The sequence below is a fragment of the Zalophus californianus genome, chromosome 4 (assembly GCF_009762305.2).
Source record: "Zalophus californianus isolate mZalCal1 chromosome 4, mZalCal1.pri.v2, whole genome shotgun sequence".
Lineage (NCBI taxonomy): Eukaryota > Metazoa > Chordata > Mammalia > Carnivora > Otariidae > Zalophus > Zalophus californianus.
The window spans coordinates 7782872-7801680 of record NC_045598.1 but is presented as its reverse complement, the minus strand read 5'-3'; the positions used below and the strand labels follow the sequence as shown (position 1 = coordinate 7801680).

At 58.3% G+C, this 18809-nt stretch overlaps 1 protein-coding gene across 5 annotated transcripts in view; it reads right to left on the bottom strand.

Moving 5' to 3' along the window:
- Positions 1-4977: 4977 nt before the first annotated feature.
- The window catches only part of PEX14 (peroxisomal biogenesis factor 14), a 143880-nt gene continuing 130048 nt past the window's right edge, over positions 4978-18809 (bottom strand). For 4 of the 5 annotated variants that reach the window (XM_027576086.2, XM_027576075.2, XM_027576096.2 and 1 more), the window contains 5 exons: positions 16387-16472; positions 13360-13462; positions 12088-12185; positions 8169-8260; positions 4978-6272 (listed from right to left, as the gene is read on the bottom strand). In XM_027576086.2, coding sequence (XP_027431887.1) covers positions 5840-6272; positions 8169-8260; positions 12088-12185; positions 13360-13462; positions 16387-16472 — 812 coding nt within the window. In that variant the 3' untranslated portion in view covers positions 4978-5839. The remainder of the gene's footprint in view (positions 6273-8168; positions 8261-12087; positions 12186-13359; positions 13463-16386; positions 16473-18809) is intronic. The other variant, XM_027576105.2, reaches the window with a different exon arrangement.

The window sequence follows — 18809 nt, the reverse complement described above, 5'->3', positions numbered from 1 at the left end:
TAAAACACAAGTTCAACAAATTAAAACCATTATTGGAGCTTCCCAGGCCCTGGTGGGCCGAGCAGCCCTCCCGTGGGGCCTGAGGGGCGGCGCGGAGCCAAGCCCGGACCTCAGCTGGGTGAGGGGGTGGCGTGACCACAGGGCTGCTCCGGGTGCTGCAGCAGGGGGCCAGGGGGCAGGCCCCACAGAGGCCTTGGAGGGCCAGCTCTCGGGGGCTCCAACATCAGCTGCCTCTCAGGGACCCCTGGGGCCCAGGGGAGGGAGGAGAGACTCAGAGCAGATGCCGCCCCCAACACAAATGCCCCCTCCCCAGCTGCCCCCCCCCAGGTCTTCCCCGCCCAGATGGATCTCGGCAGACCCACACACAGTGGACAGGAGGAGGGAGGCCCAGCCAAGCTGCGGGCAGGCCCGGCTTCCAAGCTAGACTCAGGACAAGGCAGGCACAAGGGCCCAGGGGCATAGATCAGGAGGGCCTTGGACCCGGCCCAGGGAGGGGGGTGATGGGTCTCGAGGTGCCCCTCCAAACAGCCTAAGGGGTGGACAAGGGCCTGTGACCCATCAGGATGCTGCACCCGGTCAGCTCTCACTGCCCCGAGTCCCAGGCGCTGCCCCAGAGGAGGGCAGAGAGAAGTGGCCACATCACCCCCCAGGAGCCAGTGCCCACTGAGACCATGTCCCCCACCCCAAAGAGGGAGGGGCTCGCAGCTGCAGCGGCACCCCTCACCGCCCCCCACCAGGAGTGGGCTCAGGCCCCACAACACTCCCTATGGCTTGCTGGACTCAGTAGGCAATGCAGTAAAACACGGCTCCATTCTTGGGTGTAATTAGCTGCGGTGGCGTGCTACTCCTACACCCAAACTGGGGCAAATTCGAGAGTTTTGTAACCTCTCGGAAAGAGCCAGAACCAGCTGCACAGGCTCATGCTGATGTCAGCGGCCTGCCCACCTCCCACAGACCTGGCCTGGCTTGGGTGCTACCAGCAGCTGAGTCATCCATGGGAGTTGGGCCCCGGCACTCACGAGCAGCCTTGCCCCGGCCCCACCTGGACCCAGTGACAGGCCGGCCCCCTCCCTGGGCCCCGTCGCCAGCAGGCCCAGTCAACCTGGGCAAAGGCAGCTTGCTCTCCAGCCTCCATGAGGTGGCCCTGGCCCCACAGGCGGTCTTGGCCCCGGACCAGAGCACAACGGGTGGCGGACGAAGTGCGGCTGCCCCAAGGCCCGGGTCAGGCCTCCAGGAAGCCAGGTGGACAGCAGGGCCCCTCGGATGGGCTGGAGCCCTGGGGAACCTCGTGGGGCCAGGCCCGTGCCACCCTCGCTGGGAGGAGCCGCCCCACCTCCGGGGGCAGCCAGACAGGAAGCAGCGCCCAGGAGGCCCGCGGCCCCCACGGGACGCACACGGTGCCCGGCACGGCCTGCCGCAGCTCCCACTCGGGGCAGACGCGTGACCTGGGGAAGCCCAAAGCTTTCTCCCGGCCAAAGAGCCCGCTCAGCCCCAGCCAGAGCTACCCTCAGGCCTGGGGGCTGCACCCTGGGTCCCCTGGGCATCCTAGGAACCGCTAAGGCCCAGGAACGACTCTCCTGGGCTGCTGGCCGCGGAGGCGGAGGGCTGGGCATCTGAGTGTGCGGATGGGTTTTAAAAAATGTGGCCGTCACCATAAAGAAGGTCCTTCTAGGACTTGTCAGGGAGCAAGGAAAGGCTTCAGGCATTCCCCTTACAAAATAGTAAAATCTCACGTTTTCTTCTAGAAGAGCCTAAACTTTAAAGTGCTCAATAACTAAGGTTTGTTCATAATTGGGGTGAAAGGCACCCAACAATACTGGAGTGGGCGGGGGGGGGAGCTGGGAGCTGAGGGGCCCCCCGGGAGCTGCAGAGAGCACCCCCCCCAGCTCAGGCCCTCACATGGACGGGGTGGTGGTCCCATGTCAGCACCACACCATGAGGGTGTCTCCCCAGTGGCTGCCCCCCACCTCCCAGCAGGGGCGGCGGATCCCAGGGTGGGAAACAGCCATGCAGGGCAAAGGCGCAGGGGCAGGACTGGGGTCTACCCCCAGGTGAGCACTTCACCTGAGGCTGGAGCCACACGTGCACGGTCTCACCAGCCCCTTCGCTTCTGCTGCCTGGAGCCTTCGACCCTCTTCCCTGGGTGCCTTGGCAGAAACTATCTTAAACAAACAGATGAAGAAACACTAAGGATTAAGTAAACTCCTGAGGATCAGGTTGTCAGAAAACGTCTCCTGCCGGTCCTTCCTCCTCCCTGGGCTCTGGGGTAGGGGCAGCGGGAGGGCTGGGGCAGGGGTAGAGCTGGGGCAGCGGGAGGGCTGAGGCAGGGCAGAGGGAGGGCTGGGGCAGGGGCAGGGCTGGGGCAGAGGTAGAGCTGGGGTAGGGCTGGGGAGGAGCAGGGGAGGGGCAGGGCTGGGGCAGGGGTAGAGCTGGAGCAGGAGCAGGGCTAGGGCAGCGGTAGAGCTGGGGCAGGGCTGGGGCAGTCACCAGAGAGGGAGGTTCTGGGACCTGACCCAAGAGCCAACCTCAGCGCCTCTGGCTGGGCAGAGGGCAAGGGTGGGAGAAGAACCTTCTAGAGAACCCCTCCACTCCCATTTGGTGTGAGCCCCCAAAGCCACATGACCGTCAGTGAGACCAGCCAGTCCCAGGACCACTGGGTGAGGAGGAGCTTCCCGTCTTCAGTAAACTAAAGGTGGGGTCGGGGGCTGCAAGCACAGCCACACACCCAGGCGGCCCACAGCAAGAGATCTGTGCTCTCCATTCCTCTCTGTACTGATCGGGCTTTGTAAACCTCTTCGATGGCTTCACAATATGAAAAACCCCAAACACTCCAAACTCAGCAGCCCCCTCCCGCCCCCAGAAAGCTCTCCTTCCCAGCCCCAGGGGTCAAGGCCACTGTGCGGAGGGCAGGAGGCTGGGCGGGCAGGTGGGGAGCAGCCTCCTGGGGCAGCGCCAACACCAGGCCACGCTGGCTTGGGGGGCGGGGGGGGGGGGCGGCTTCGGCCACAGCAGAGCCGGAGCCCAGGAGTCACAGGGGGGTGGCTGGGGAGACCTCGGGGCCAGGGGCGGTGGCCCCGCAGCCTCTCCCGGGGCTGGGGCTGGTTCTTTCCTAAAAGACACTTTACAAAACTACATTGTCACTGAGTTTAATAATCTTCCCCCTTCCAGAAAGGCCTGACGGGTGCTGCTTGCTGCTCACTTCTGCCCCATTCCAAATATTTTTACCTTATTTGGATGAAATGCATTATTTTTCTAATGAAAGGCTTTTTTTTTTCCAAAGGGCTGTTTTCCCTCCGTCCAGCAGCTGCCTTTATTAGGCAGCACTCACGCCGTTTTGGGGAGGGGTTTTTTCCTCCCTGAAATCTCGCCAGACTCTCTGTCCTCAAAAGCTGACACTGGAGCTCAGGACCCGCAGGGCAGAAGGCCTCCAGGTCGTTTTCCTTCCCCATCTCCCGCACGTGAGCCCCAGGGCCCCCACCAGCCCACTGGACCCCACTGCCCCTGGCTGGGGATGGCGAGGCCTCGGGTCACCGGGTCTCGGGGGGCCGCCACGCACCCACCCGCCCAGCGTGCCCACCCCTACAGCGCTGGCCAGCGCCGCCCCGGGCTCCCTGCCCTCTGCCCTCCCCCTCTGGGGCCACTGCAGGAGGGGCCCCTGCAAAGGTCTGAGACCAAGTTAGAGACGGTGACAAGTGGTCACCAAGCTGAAGAGCTGAATGGGGGACCCCAAAGCACCCACCGAGGACCTGGGGTTTCCATTCACTGAGGAGAGGTGGTGGCCCAGCGGGGTCTCCGGCCACATCCCACGGAGGCTGAGGGATGGAACCAGGCCTCCAGCCCTCTGCTCATTTGTCTCGGGTCCGCCCACCCGGCCCCCCGACACGGGGGCGGGGGGAGTCCTCGGCCCAGACAGGCTGGTAGCCCCCGCAGACTGAGAAGCCTCGCTGCTTCGGGGGCAGCAAGGAGGCGGTGGGGCAATGCAGGATCTGCTTGGCCCTAGGGAGCACGTGGTGGGGACAAGGATCCACAGGGACATTACGGGAGATTATGAGCATCAAAGGTAACACCTGAGAGTCGGCCAGAGGGCTGGACACTCAGGAGGGTCAGGAAGAGTTGAGTCACTGTCACGTGACCCGTGCATGGTGCCCTGGGCCATGGAGCCAGGAAGGGGTCTGCAGCAGCGGGGAGGGGATTGGGCTCTGAGCCCCCAAAAGGGGGCCTAGGCAGAAGAAATGTCTTCTGCGACAAAAGAGCCCCAGCGCCGAGTCTCTCACCCGTCGATCCGCAGCCGCCTCCTTCCCCGGGGCTGCCGATGGGCCCGAGGCCGGGCAGCGGCGCACGCACGGCGGTCAGCAGGCCACGGGGCGCAGGCCCCCAGGGGGACATAGCCCGCTGCAGGGCTCTGCCCCCCGGCCGCTCGCCCTGCACTGTGTCTCCACTCTGTAGCTACACGAGGCGCCTGGAGGTGGCCATGCCGTCTGTCCCCAAGCCTGGCCGCAGCACAGGGGCTTGAGGGAGCGGGGGCTCCTCGGAAGGAGGGTCGCGCTGTTTTTCTGGGCGCAGCTGAATGCTATGTGAAGGTTAACGGGAGACAGGGAGGGAGAGCGGGAGACGGGGGAGGAAGACAGAGCGAGACACACGCTCTCCTGGGAGCACATTCATCCATTTAAGGAAGGAGAGCTCATCACACTCAACACCAGGTCTATATACAGTAACATGAGGTCCCTTCTCCTGCATCAGGATGTCGCCCTTCAGCACCGAGGACCAAACCCTCCAGCTCGCAGGGAGCAGCTCACGAAACTCGCCTCGCGAAAGGGACCGCTGCCCCTCGGGCCCAAGGGCAGGGCTACCCGGGCCTGGCCCCCCAGCCGGTCCCCCCACCCAGGGTGCACCTGGCACAGCCCTAGGGGAACCCCGCCTCTGGGCACAGGGTACTACGAGCAGACAGAGAGACACAGGCAGGAATTAAATAGCGACAACTCGTATTTATTACAATTATATACAGTAGTATCTTATATTCTGAAACCTAGACCTGATCACACAAATGAACATGTGTTTCTGGGTGGGAAGGGCAGACAGGGAGGCCCTGACGCCTGGCTCCTATGTGGGAGTCAGAACCACGTCTCACCACGGGGTTAGCTGAGTCACAACGCAGCAAGCGAGGACGGCAGAAGTGCAGTGTGATTTCATTCATCTGGAAGGACGGCAGGGCACGGTGGGGCTGGGACAGCGCATGGGGGCGGCATCATCTGGACGAGAACTGGCTGGGAGGCCCTGGCCCAGAGAGAAGAGCACGGGGCCGTGGCTTCTGGAAACATGACAAGATGCCCCCCCCCCCCGGCCCCCACCCCGGCCCCTTGCGGGGCAAGTCAAGGAACCATGGCAGGACAGGAGGGAGGCGGAAGAACAGACACGTCAATGCAGCCCTTCCTCCTCGGAGCATCAGGAGCCAGGTAATTAAACTACCTCTTGTCATGCACGGTGTTAGGTTGGCTAAGATGCTCAGCGGACACGCCCTGGACGAGACCTCTGTCCGGGAGCCGGGGCTTGGGGGGGGGGGGGGCGTGCTGGAGCCCAGAGCACAGGCCACCCCCCCCACCCCCCTGCCCCGCCTGACGTGAGCACAAGGCCGCAGGCCCGTCGGGCTGGGGCTGCGGCCAGGAAGCGGAAGGCTGGGGCTGGCGTTCAGGCGAGGGGAGGCTGGCCACACAGAAACGCGACCCCGCGCGCAGGGCTCAGGCCCCACGGAGGCGGCGACGGCTCGGGCCCGACCCGGCTTCACGCCGCCCCCCCCGGCGACCCGCTGGCGGAGGCCCAGCCCCGGGGTGGTGGGGGGCACCTAGTCCCGCTCGCTCTCGTTGCTGGCGCCCTCCGGCCGCCGCAGCTTCTCCACCTGCTCGGTGATCTGCCCGTCCCCGCCCCGGCGGTCCTCCCTCTGCACCCCGAGGCGGCCCTCCTCGGCCACGCGGCTCGCCTCGTCGTCGTCCTCCCTCTTCTCCTCCTCGCCCTGCACCTCCATCCGCACCTGGCCCTTGACGTCCACCATCCCCTGGCCCTCCTCCTGGGGGCCCAGCAGGTGGTAGGCGGCCGTGGGGCCCTCGGGGCTGTGGCCCTCCTTCACGGGCGAGGAGGACGCGGACTCGTTGCTGACGGGCGAGATGTCACTGCTGCTGTGGTGGGTGGCAGCCGCGGGGCTGGACGGCGACGGGGACTTGACCGGGATCTGCCAAGACGGGATCTTCGGGGCTGAAGGGGACGGTGGGAACTGCCTCCTGACGGGGGGGGGGGGGGCGAGAAGCAGGGCTGGTGCCAGTGCCCCAGGGCCCTCCCTCAGCACAGCCACATTCCCCCATGCGAAGCGCTCCCCCCCGCCCAGGGCTGCTGAGCAGGGGGGCAGCCTCCCCTCAGCCTCCCCCTCCCGCCCCCACCTCCCTCCCTGCCTGCCTCCCAGAAACAAGGCCTCTTGGCCGTTGGAGGCTGGAGCAGCTGAGGTGGAAGCCAGAGGAGCCCTGTGAGGCTGTGGAGCGCCCTGCCCCACTCGGCGCCTCCTGAGCGCCCCCTGCCTTGGCAGGTACCCGCCCCCTGGCCCCAGGGGCTGCCACACGCGGAAGCCCGCTCTCTCCTGCTCCTTTGCATCTGGGACGGGGTGGGGGGGGGGGGGGGGGGGGTGAGGACAGGGAGCCAGCAGGGCACTGAGACCGAGCCGGAGAAATGGGAACCCAAGCCATGCAGCCTCAAACTCCATCTACCTTGTCCGCAGACTGGGCAGAGGGGGGAAGACCTGGCCACCGGCTGTGGGGTCAGAAACCTCACAACCAGAAGGGTAACACTGGTGCACTTTGCTAGAAAACCTCTGAGCTCAACATTCGACAGGGAAGTCACTTCTCCACTCCTCTTTCCCTGCCCTGGGCCCTGAGCCCTGGGCCAGCAGCCAGCCGGACCAAAGCCGAGTCCATGAGGGACCCGGGAGGTCAGGCCCGCTTGGCAGTGGTCTAGGACATCCAGGCCCATCCCTGCCTGAGCCAAGAGGACAAAGGCCTGCTCTCTCCTGGGCGGCCCACCGTCCACCAGTGCTGGTCCCAGGATAGCTCTAGCCCCCTCGGCTCCCACAGCGGGGGGAGGGGCGGGGGAGGGGGGGCGCACAGCGAAGGCGGCCTGGATGCTAACGAGAGATGCACTTGGCACTTTTCTTGGCCCCAACGTTACCCAAATGCCGGCTCTCTGTCCCTCTGACCTCAGAGGCTCTTGTCTCCGAGGTTCAGAAACAAAGGATTTCTCCTAATGACACACACCTCTCTTAGGGCCACATTCTTTTCTTCCAAGATGGCCTACAAGTAGGTGGCTTGGGGAACTGGATCCCCTGGTTGGGACCACAAGACCCCTGCAGCCCCCAGTCTTTGACCCCAAGTGAAGGGCCACTCTGTGCCTTCGGACTGCCTCACGGAGCCCCCACTAAGCCCCGGAGAAACGAGAACGCAGCCAAGGCCAACCGGAAGTGCCCTGAGGTGAGGTGACCAACTGTCCCAGGATCTGTCCCAGGACGGAGGGGACACAAGTCGGTCCCCCTGCACTCAGGGCAGCACTGGGACACAGCCTCCCGTGTGGAGGCTCAGGGAAGGTGCTATCACCACAGAGGGACAGCAAAAGGAGACCACTGCTTCTGTCCCCTGCCTCGAATCCAGAATCCTTCCAACCAAGGACTCCCTGGCCTTCTGCAAGGGACCTCTCCGGGACCAAGCTGTCACTGAGAGGTCCAGCGTCGGGGCTCAGGACGGAGGAGGAGCTGGTGTCCCTGTCTGGAGGTCCTTCTCAGGACGGGGATGTCCTCCTTCGTCCAAGATCCTGTGCTGTGGCTGCAGCTATCCCTGACCGGGTCTTGACAGGGCTGAGGAACTGCTGTACCTGAGAACTTGGGGGCCCTGTGGACTGTCCCCACCTAGAGTGGAGAGGGAGGGGGCCTCCCGGGGAGGGAAGGCAGAAGCTCCAACGACTCCCAAACTCAATGCCTGAGTCGCCCAGCGCCACCAGGGGCTGGACGGACAGGGGCCCCTCGGGGAGATGCGCCCCGACCATGACAGCTGGCCAGGCCCCAGGAGCTCGGGCTCTGCAGTCCCGGGCTGGGGGCCGGGGCGGGGGCAGAGCCACAGCCACGCCTTCTCCCCTCCTACCGGTTTAAAAGCAGCCCCTTCAAGGAGTTAATTTCCGACTTGAGTTCATTGATATTCTGAGACTCCAGGATCCAATTGGTAGATGAGGTGGCCTGAAAGTCAAAACACGGGAGAAGGAGGATCAGAGCGGCACCTCCCTCCTGCCCTGTGGAGCTCAGACGGCCAGGGTGGCAGGAGGGGCTGCCATCTCCAGAGGACCCAGGGTGCGAGTGCAGGACCCAGGGCCTGCTAGGTCCTGGGTGCCAGCCTGGAGACCCCCTGGGAAGGTTCTGCCACTGCCTGTGCAGGGGTCTGCCTACCTGGGTCTTTCTGCTTCAACGATGGCACCCTCAAAACAAACATGCCCACAACTCTGAACATCGGATGATACTAAGCAATTGAGACATGTATTTAGGTATATGGTAACGGTATTCCGACTATGTAAAATAATGGCAACACAAGAGCCCTTATCCTTCAAGAGATGCAAACCAAGTGTCTGCAGTAGCAAATGATCCACCGTCTGGCGTGTGCCACCACACGAGCTGGGGGCTGTGGGCTGGGGGGCCAAGACCGTGCCCGGCGGTGTGCCGGAAGCAAGCCATCCGCTCTGTGGCCCTCCATTTCCGCCTGTGTTTGAAATGTCCCATTAAAACTAAACTAATAAACTAAGTGAATTCCATCTCCACATCAACTGCTCCAGCGGAGTGCCCCTCCCTGCAGAGACAAGCCCACCACACACAGGAGGGAACCCTGGGGCAGAAGCCGGCAGCCGCCACAACCCACACTGGACAGGCCTACCTCGCTTCCCTACTTTGTAGGTACTGTGCTTTTTTTTTTTTTTTTTTTTTTACAAAGTGAAGGTTTGTGGGCAGCCCTGCGTTGAGCAAGTCTGTTGCCGCCATTTTCCCAATACCACTTGCTCTCTTTGAGTGTCTGTGTCACGTTTCGGCAATTCTCTCAATATTTCAAACTTTTTCATTATTATTGTATTTGTTATAGTGATCTATGATCAGTGAATAGGACTCACTGAAAGCTCAAATGATCGTTAGCAATTTTTAGCAATAAAGTATCTTTAAATTAAGGTATGCACATTTTTTTGGCATAATACTATTACACCCTTAACAGACTAAAGTATCATGTAAACATAACTCTCGTACACCCTGGGAAACCAAAAAAGTAATCTGACTCGCTTTATTGTGATACTGGCTTTACTGTGGTGATCTGGGACCAGACCCGCTGTATCTCCAAGGTGTGCCTGTGCTGGGGGGCCGGGGAGACCGCTGAGCACTTGCCTGGCCCGGCCCCCAGCTCCAGTGGCAAGCAGGCCCAAAAGGCAGGCTTCGCCTCAGGAGCACCTTCCCGCACTGCTGGGCAGCCCTTGGCTCCCACCGCAGCGAGGTCAGGCCCTCAGGCTTGCACCCAGCTATCTGCAAAGCTACAATGTGCGGGCCACTCCATCCGTCCACAGCCACTGCTTTGGGATAATTCTGAAGGCTCAGCAGAGAGCAAGAAGCTGTCCTAGGACTTAACGCCAATTCTTTCCCTGAAGAGGGCCCACGGGAGAAACTGCCACAACCCCTAGGACAGACGCCATCCTTGACCGTTTTCCAAATAAACTTCAGAGAACTACACCTTTCTTTGGCAAATCTCGTTGGGATAGACGGAGAAGAGGAAAGTCCAAACGGTGGTCCCCCAAATGGTAGTTGCTGGTGGCCAAGCGGTCTGTGAAGTGTTTATGGGCCAATTCCAGGTGTGATGGGCCCAGGTGTATGGGCCTGCATCCACCAGGCTGGAGGCCACCTCCAGGTGGCTTCAAGTACACGGATTAGTCGTGTAAGGCCCCAGCTTCCCTAACACCTCTACCCTGGCCTGACCCAGAAAACCGGAACCGTAAGTTCAGGAGAACATGGGGAGGCACAGGCTGGCAGAGGGGAGGGGCCCCGGATGTTCCCACCAGGGTGGCAGGGGTCTCTGACCTGGGGTGGGGGCCCCACTCAGGTGAGCACTCCTCTACAGGGAGAAGCCCTGCAGAGGGGCTGGAGGTCTTGGAGGGAGCGCACACAACCCCCCTGCAAACACCAGCCACCCGCACACACATCCCCTCGGGGTCCTCACTCCAGACCACCAGACAGCGCAGATCCAGGAGCCACCGTTCTGGCTTCTCGGAGACCTTGAAAGCCATAGCAGCGCATTAACAAGGGAGCAATTTCCACTCACCGGCCTACAAAGGACTCAAATTTCCAAACGCATATGGTGCCAGATGCCAGGATTTAGAAATAAAATCTGACATCTGGGGCTTTTTAGCCAGTCTCTTTAAAAAAACAGTTGTAGAAAACTCTCAACCTTCAGTTTTATGTAGGTTTTTTAATTACTTAACGCTCCTCTTTTTAATTTTTTACAGTGCTGCAGTAGGAGTTTGGAAGCCAGATATAAAAACTTACATTACAGCTGAGAAAACACAGCTCTGAGTCGCTGGTTTATGGGGTAACCAAAGTCTTCGCGCATTTGGGTATAGACACCACACCAGTGAGCCCCGCTGCAGTACAGGAGAGGATGAAAGGGGGCTGCGGACGCGGGCGAGGGCGGGGGGAGGCCGTTAGGGAAGCAAGCAAGCACGAGAAATTCACAGAGACGGCTCTCAGCTGCCAAGCACAATCTCGGGCCCCCTCCCCTCTTAAAATGCAACATGTGGTCTTAATCTTAATGCTCAAGGTCTGCAAACAGTTTTCCAATTTCCGGAATGGCTTCTGGCCATTGGCAAGCCACCACTCCCAAAGATAATAGAGGAGAGCAGGGTGGGGGCCATAACCCGGCCTTCCCGGCTGCTTTACGGGCTGCCCGCCCACAGGGAGCACATACCGTGGCTAGAGGTGGCCACGGGCAGCCACGGGCAGCCACAGCCATCTGAGGAGGAAGTGGGGTACCCAAGAAGGGGGTTCTTGGGGACCCTCTTCACAAGAGGCACCCCAGATTCCATCGGAAATGGAAAGATTCCTGTTTCACTTGGTTTTGCGAATGTAAAAGATTTGAGCGCTGGCTCACATCTGGTTCTGCACCGGGTGGGGCTTCTCCTGGGAGAGCCACTCAGAGGAGGTTCCTTGACTGTACAGGCGGTGTGGAAACAACTAGAAAGCAGCACGGGGAAGGGGATGGAGTGGGGAGCACAGCGGACGTCCCGGAGTCACTGGTGGACTACTGTCTCCTGGCTTGGGTCTGTCCAAGACAGTGCCCTGGGAATGAGCCTGTTGCGCACCCACAGACCCAAGCCAGCAGCCTGCCATGCTGGGAGCCGACGGAAGCCAGGCACTGTTCTGAGCGCATACAGACAACGAAGGCGGTGCCATTAACAGCTTCACTTTACAGATGAGTAAACAAAGACTCAGGGAGGTTAAGTAACTTGCCTGTGCTCACACAGCTAGCTGGTGGCAGAGGCAGATTGAGACCCAGGTGGTCTGATCCTAGGATCTCATATTGCCAAGACTGGTCAGATGTGGGAAGTGAGGCAAGGAAACTGCTCCTTCAGGGGTCACCTGACTTCCCGAGAGCTGAGTGTAGAGACTCTGCCCACTGTAGCCAACTTCACCCGGTGTCTTGGCACGCTCCCCCTACCTCCCTGTCCCCTGGACTCGCTCTTGGCCACGCTGTGACCTGTGATCTAACATGCTCGGGGAGACCATCCTGTGTCTACCCCAACCACATCCAGAGCTGGGTGTGTGCTGCCTGCCACAGGAGGGCCACAGGCAAAGAGCTGCTTCTCCTCCCCCTGCTAGGAGAGGGCATGGAGAGACGGTGACTCCCTCCTCTCTCTGCAGAGGGCATGTGGGCCCCTGCTGTGTAACGGGCACGAGAAAAGACAGAGTCGGCCCCCATGGAACACAGTGAACTGGGCACAAAGGCCCCTAGAGGAGCCCTGGATCTGGAGAGGGTCAGGGACAAGTACCTTGGCTGCAGCCAGTTCGTGGGCGAGCTCCTGGACCTTCTGCTGCTGCTGAATCAGCAGCTCCTGGACGGAGGCTAAAGTCATCTGTAACTGAGTCACTGGGAGGAGAAAGCAGTCGCATCTCTGTTAAATGATACGGATTCTTCCCCTTTCTGTCCACATACCTAGAGTTGCCGCATCTCACTGATCTGCAGACACCCCCCCACCCCGCAATGCATGTAATTTATCTGCGCTCTGGGCCATCTACCTGCACCGCATCTAACCTCTAGCATTCCCACTCCATCTTTCCATTGTGCACTTGTCCGTGGTCAACAGTATATCCGTCCGAAACCTCTCCCCTCCAATTACACGTGCTTATGATTTGCTCGGCTCTTCCGACTCTGGTACCGTCTGTGTCCCTCATCTCAGCCCCTCACCTCGTGGGAACCCGTGGACTCTCCCAGGCTGGCAGAAACGCATCTCAGGCCCGAGATCCCGGCAGTGGTTCAAGACTCCAAATCCTGCTCTCTGGCCGTTCCTCCCTGCTTTCCACACCCAATCCCGAGGCTGCCGGCACGCCCCCGGGTCACAGTGTCACAGGACCGTGTGGGAGCCACAGGCCCCAGTGTCAGCCTCCCTGGGGGCGGACACACCAGAGCCTCTCTGGGGGCTCTGCAAACGCACCCCGGGGGGACAGACTCCTGCCTGGGACAGTGGCTCTGGCGCTTGCCTGAGTTTTTAGATTCAGAGCCTCCGTCTAGTAAACAAGTTTATAAAGAGGAAAAGCCACCTCTGGTGCGACAGGTCCCAGCTAATCTGGGCCATCGTTGGGGCACCGGGTAATGAACGCCAGCCCCGTGGAGTCGATGACAGAGGAGGTGGCTGGGGTCCCCGGAGCCGCAGTAATTACAGCCTTTCTTGACCCTGCGTTGGATTCTTAGAGGGAAGGGGGAAAGAAATCACTGAAAACCCCCCTGAAAACCTCACAGAAGCAGAAATTAAAAATGAACTTTACAGCCCTTAGAAAGGCTGTCATTTTATTCCCCTTATTAATATTCTGAGGTTGGGAGCCTTTCCGTAAAAACATAATTAATTGAGGCCGCGCCGACAGTAAACAAGCAATTTCAAATTAAACCGAAATGACGGCGGCTTCATTTGCAAATGTGAACAGATTCTCAGAGCAGATAAATGAAGTCACCACATAAAGTGGAGACGGAGGGGGAGGGGCGGGGCAGAGAAGGGGCTGCTGGAGAAGGCTCGAAGGGGCGACTTGATGGAGTCATTAATCTTTACCTGTCTGTGCCACGCTGCCACTCAGCTCCGAGAGACTCGCCTCCATACTCTGCAGGTGCTTCCTGTCCTCTCGGCCACCCATGACGAGGGGGAGCAGGTACCTCTACAAGGAGCAGGGCAGGCGTCAGCAGTGGACACACACTTGGGGTCATTCTCCAGCCACCTCTCAAATTCTGCCCACCCACTTTCTCTCTGTCACCTCCGGGTTTCGGAAACCCGCCACAAACACCGTCAATGAGATACTTGAAAGTTACGAGGCTGATTAAGATTCTGCATAAGGACAAGGACCAGGAAGTAGGGACAAGTTAAAGTCAATTTGGTCTATTTTTGGTCCTTTTATTTAATTATCTCAATGATGCTACGTATATTTCCGTAACAAAAAATATTTAAAATTCTGCTCTGAAAGTTGTAAGATAAAAATGTAGAAGGTGATACAAGACAGTGACACCACTGGTGGCCTCCAGGGAGGAGCGGCAGGGCCGCGTTCGACTGTACACTTTTCTGATCCTTTAAACATTTTGATCCACGTGAATGAATCACCATTCAGAGACAAATGCATAAAATAAAATAAACAAAAAAATCATTCGAGAAACTAGATGAAAATCCACAGCACATTTCTGGGCCTTTGGTCCTTTTACTAGGGAATAATACACGGCATTCCGAGGCCATCGAAAGAGGTCACACCTCAAGTTTTTTTCCTAAACTAAGCCTTGCATCCTCAGAGCCAGCGCCCTTCGGGTAAGAGTCAATCAAATGCAGTCAAATTCCCCCAGACACAAGGGCAGAAGGGAGAGTAAGGGGCAGAACCAGAAGAAACTGACCCCGGGGAGAAGGAAGCAGATGCCACGGGGCAACCAAACAAGGTGGCCCAGAATTCGGGAAGCCCAGGGGAGGATAAGGGTCTCGGAACATTCAGGAAGAAGGCAGGTGGGGCATAGCTGGTAACTGGCTGCCTGCTTTGAGGTGGGAAGGGGTGGAGGGTGGGCAGCAGGGCGGCCGCTGGGAGGGCTGGATGACAGAACATGGGCACTGCACTCCAGAAACCCTTGTTTTAGAAGCGTGAGCCCAGTCTCCAGTTTTAATGGGGGCGGGGGGCCCTGGAGGCAGCACAGGTCGGCAGGTGTGGTAACTGACAGGTGGGACCAAAGCATGTGGCTTCTAATTCCATTTGGGGCCCAGATGGGAAAAGAGACAGCAGCAGCTTCTTCTTTAAGGGTTCTGTACCAGGGAAGGAGAAGGAGGTCTCTCACAGAACTCACTTCAGGAGCAACTCTGGAGTGAAGATCATTATTTAGCAAAGACACAGAAGCATTTTCTATTTTGCAAAAAGCTTTTCAACCACTGTGTGAGTTATTACCCACAACTGAGCCGAAACTCATCAAATGTTTAGCCTTACCTTCCAGGTTGAGTTTCCTGAGTGTAAAAGTCAAGGGATTCTCACACACATAACAAACAAAAACTTCTGAGATCAAAAAAGCCAAAGGAAGGAGCACATACACTCCCCTGAGCCTAAATCATTACATATTTATAAAACAAGGTGATGGTTCTTTTTTTTTTTAATGTAAAGAAACTAAACAAAAAAATTCTCATCACCATTGCCACTGATCTTTCAGTGTCTCTTATTTTTTAAGGCAAAGAGTAAAGATCAGAGCTTGGTGGGAAAAGCTGATGATACCTCTGCTTTGCTCCAACAGGAACTATACCCACTTCCAGCAGACCACAGGCCGTCCGAGGGGGGCCACGTGATGATTAGGTACTGCTTAGTAGAGCTGGGACCTTATTTTGAGAATTCTGTCTTAGCATTTTATTCTTCTTCCTCACACAGGGTAAACGAAGGGCATCAGGTCAGGGGGAGAAGTCCCAGGACCTAGAACATTTTGCTTCTGGATTTCTGACATGGAAATTTCCAATTCCAAGAATAGACGTTCCTCTGAAAAAATTCTACTCTGCTGCAACTCTGTCACTAGCTTTTGCATGAAGTCAAAAATTAAGAATCCCAGAGCACAGTGTTTAAACATGTTTCCCGTGCTGAAAGTTACAACAGTGAGTCTGGGTATTCGTTGCAGGTGACATCAGGAGGAAAGAGGCCTTCTCTCCAGGACCAGCAGAGAGTAAGTCCTCTGGCCACTGTTTTGCCTTTTGTCTCCGGGACCTACCCTGGCTCTGCATCTTCCAGAAAAGATTCGCTCACTTCACATCAAAGTTAGTATCTGGTAGTTCGTATCCGGTTAGTATTTGGTATTCCAAGTACTTCCTTGATACCAAATACTAACCGGATAGGAAGTACGTGTTCATTTCATGCCTGCAGTTCTTCTGGAAGCAACCAAGTCTGGGATCCTGAGGGCTGACTATGAAGTTTGGGGAAAAAAATCCTAGATTTACAGGGATGCCAACACAATATGTAGGAAACAAAAACAGAGCCCATAAATAAAATGATACTGGGATTCTCAAAGCCGGTTTCAAATACTCAAGTAGAATAATAGCACAGAGTGCTTCCTGACTGCCGGGCACATAGCACTTTCCAAAGGAGCTTCACGACAGCCTCGTGAGGTAGGTACTATCGTCCCCATTTTACAGATGAGACCACTGAGCTCCTGCTCAGTGGCAGAGCTGGGATGCAACACAGCAGCTGGGCTACAGGGTCCCTGCTCTCAACCACCTTGTCATTCTGTTTCTCAAAATGTCCCAACTACTCAGCATATGCTGGGCACTGTTCTAAGTACCCGACATGGCCGGTTGATGGACGGGCCCCATGGTCACCCTGCGCAGCAGGGACTCTGAGGAGCAATGCCCAGTGCAGCAGATGAGCAGTGTCTGAAGTTGCCAAGAGCACCCATCCAGGTGGGGGCAGGACAGAGATTGAAAAAGACGCCCCCCGCAGAAAACGTGCTCATCCGTACACTCTGCCCCTGCAAGCGGCCCCTCTCCTGCCATCGCACGCACTCCAGGGCTGGGCACCTCGACACAGATCAACCTTGGAATGGGGCTGAATGCCGGCCTGGGGGGCACAAGGAAGGGCGGACGTACCTTGTAGAGCTGGTGAAAGCCGAACGCAATGCCTGCCGTGATGACAGCCAAGGCACCGTAGTCTCTCCATCGGGACCCCACAGAGCCTGAGGTTGGGAGAAAACGTGCATCAGGAGAAGCACACACATCCTTCCCAGGCAGGGGAGAGCACGTGTACTGTTTCTTAATCTCGAAGGATCAGCAACTGTGACACACAACGGCGGGAGACAGCGTGTGACAGTGAGGACAGTGGCATGGCTGTGTCTCTCTCTTCTGTCCAGGCTCTCGAACAACCCGCCTCAGCGACACACCTGCTGTGTGGAGGTGGGTAGCCGTGAGCCAAGTCCTCGGTGGCAGTCAGGTGGCAGAGGTGATCTGCGGACCTACTACATGGACTCCACTCTTAGGGAACAAAGGGTCCTGTGAGGCTGACACAAACACTTAAGTGTGCATAAATACACATCCCCATGCCCTATTACACACAGGGATGAGCTAAGAGCCGCCTCAGAACCGGGGGAGGGGAAAGGAGGAGACTGCATCATTTGTGTATTCAAGACTTCATGAAGCATCAACTGTGTGCCGGACAGTGTTGTAGGCCCAGGGGCGTGGGGTGATGAGACCCCGGTGCCCTGGAATGCTCTCATCCTGAACCATGCAGCAGACAGCTTACAAATGACTGAACAAGGTAACTCCAGAGAGTGATCAAGAAGGCCCAACAGGGTGGGGTGCCTGGCCGGGCTCAGTCGGTGCAGCATACGACTCTTGGTCTCGGGGTCCTGAGTTCGAGCCCAACATTGGGCAGAGAGACTATTTAAATAAATAAAATCTTTAAACAACAACAAAAAGAAGGTCCAACGGGGCAATGTGAGGTGGGAAGGGCCAGGGAGGAGAGCCAGGGGTCAGCAGGGCCTTGGAGGAGGCAAACACTGAAACATGCGGGGTCCCGGGGACAGAGCTCCAGGCAGGGGACGAGCAAGTACCAAGGCAGGGGTTGACTTGTGCTCAAGGAGAGAAGGTGGCCACTGTGGCCCCAGTGAGCAACTGGGCCTACCCAAGAGGGGAGACTGGCCAGAACAGAGAGGGGCCAATCAAGCGGGAGTGGTGGAGAGTAGAGTGGAGGGAAAGAGCTGGGGCACGCAGCGGCCAGGTGGAGAGTGTGGCCAGGCCACCTATCACCGTGTCACAAGCAGTCGGGTCACCGAAGGCTCTGAATCCGGGAGTGGCCCAGTCCGCCCTGTATTCTGGGAGAACAACATCGGGTACCCTCAAGGGCAAGACACAGGCGGGAGGGGAGGGAGGCCAGGCAGGAGGAGGCTCCTGCCAGGGGGTAAGACGGACCAGGAGGGAACAAGAGGCTCAGAAGAACCCACGCTGCTGTCGGGCGGGGACCAGACACGGGCAGCCCGTCCTCCTGCAGGAGCAGGACCCTGGCCCAGTGCTCTAGAACACACCATTTCAGGAGCTCCCCCCCGACTCCTGAATGGGATTCCAATCCCACAGGAGGAGAACAGAGTGTTCTACCTTGTGATCTCTCCCATGGACTGTTTACAAAGTGCCTGCACGTCCATAATCTTCTCTGATGCTCTGCCTCCTCTCAAGGGATCTGCCACGGAAGGCACGGCGCATCATTTCCAGAATGATCAGTGGTGCTGGACTCTAATCGGGTCTGCAGAATCAGACCACAGTGCCCACGGCAAGTTATCCAGAAGGCACCCACCCAAGGCGTGCTGTTATGACAAGAAAGCTGGGGTCCGGACATGCACGAGAGAAAAGGAAGAACAACAGCATTCTCAAACTTCTTGAAAAGACCACCACAGCTCCCGGAGCAAAGCCCCATGGCAAACCGTGGGGACAGACACTGTGTGTCTCAGCCTTCACCTCTCCCTGTACCTGCAAGCTCTCCAGGTACTCGTCATAGCCTGGCATCTCCTGACAAAGGAGAGCAGGAGAGGGACCTTCTCCAGGCTCAGTGGCAGGATGTGGGTACTCGGTGAGGAGGGCCTGCTGACGCACGGGCCACCAGGGGGATCCAAGGGGCAAAGACCTCCAAGGGTGCGAGGGAGACGCTCCCTCCTTACCCGAGCTGCCAAATTGGCTTTCAGGAGGCAGATGTGACAGTGATGCAGGGGCCTGGAGGAGTCTCTCCTTGCCCGCCTCCCCTTACTGCCAGCACGGCCTGTGGATCCCAAACCAGTTTCCCAGCGTGGCCCAGCCCTGGAGTCTCGTGCACAAACTATAATCAACAGGTGGCCTCTCCCTCAGCCTTCAACTCCCCTTTTCGTTTTACAGCTTTTGAGCGGCTCATAGATGCATATGGTCTGAACAGCACATAGCATCTGTCATCAGTCTACTGCCAACAGGCTCCCTCCACCACCCAGAGCCACTGTGAACAGCTTCCCGTCTGTCCGGCCCGAGACTTTTTAAGCACATATAAGGCAAAACAG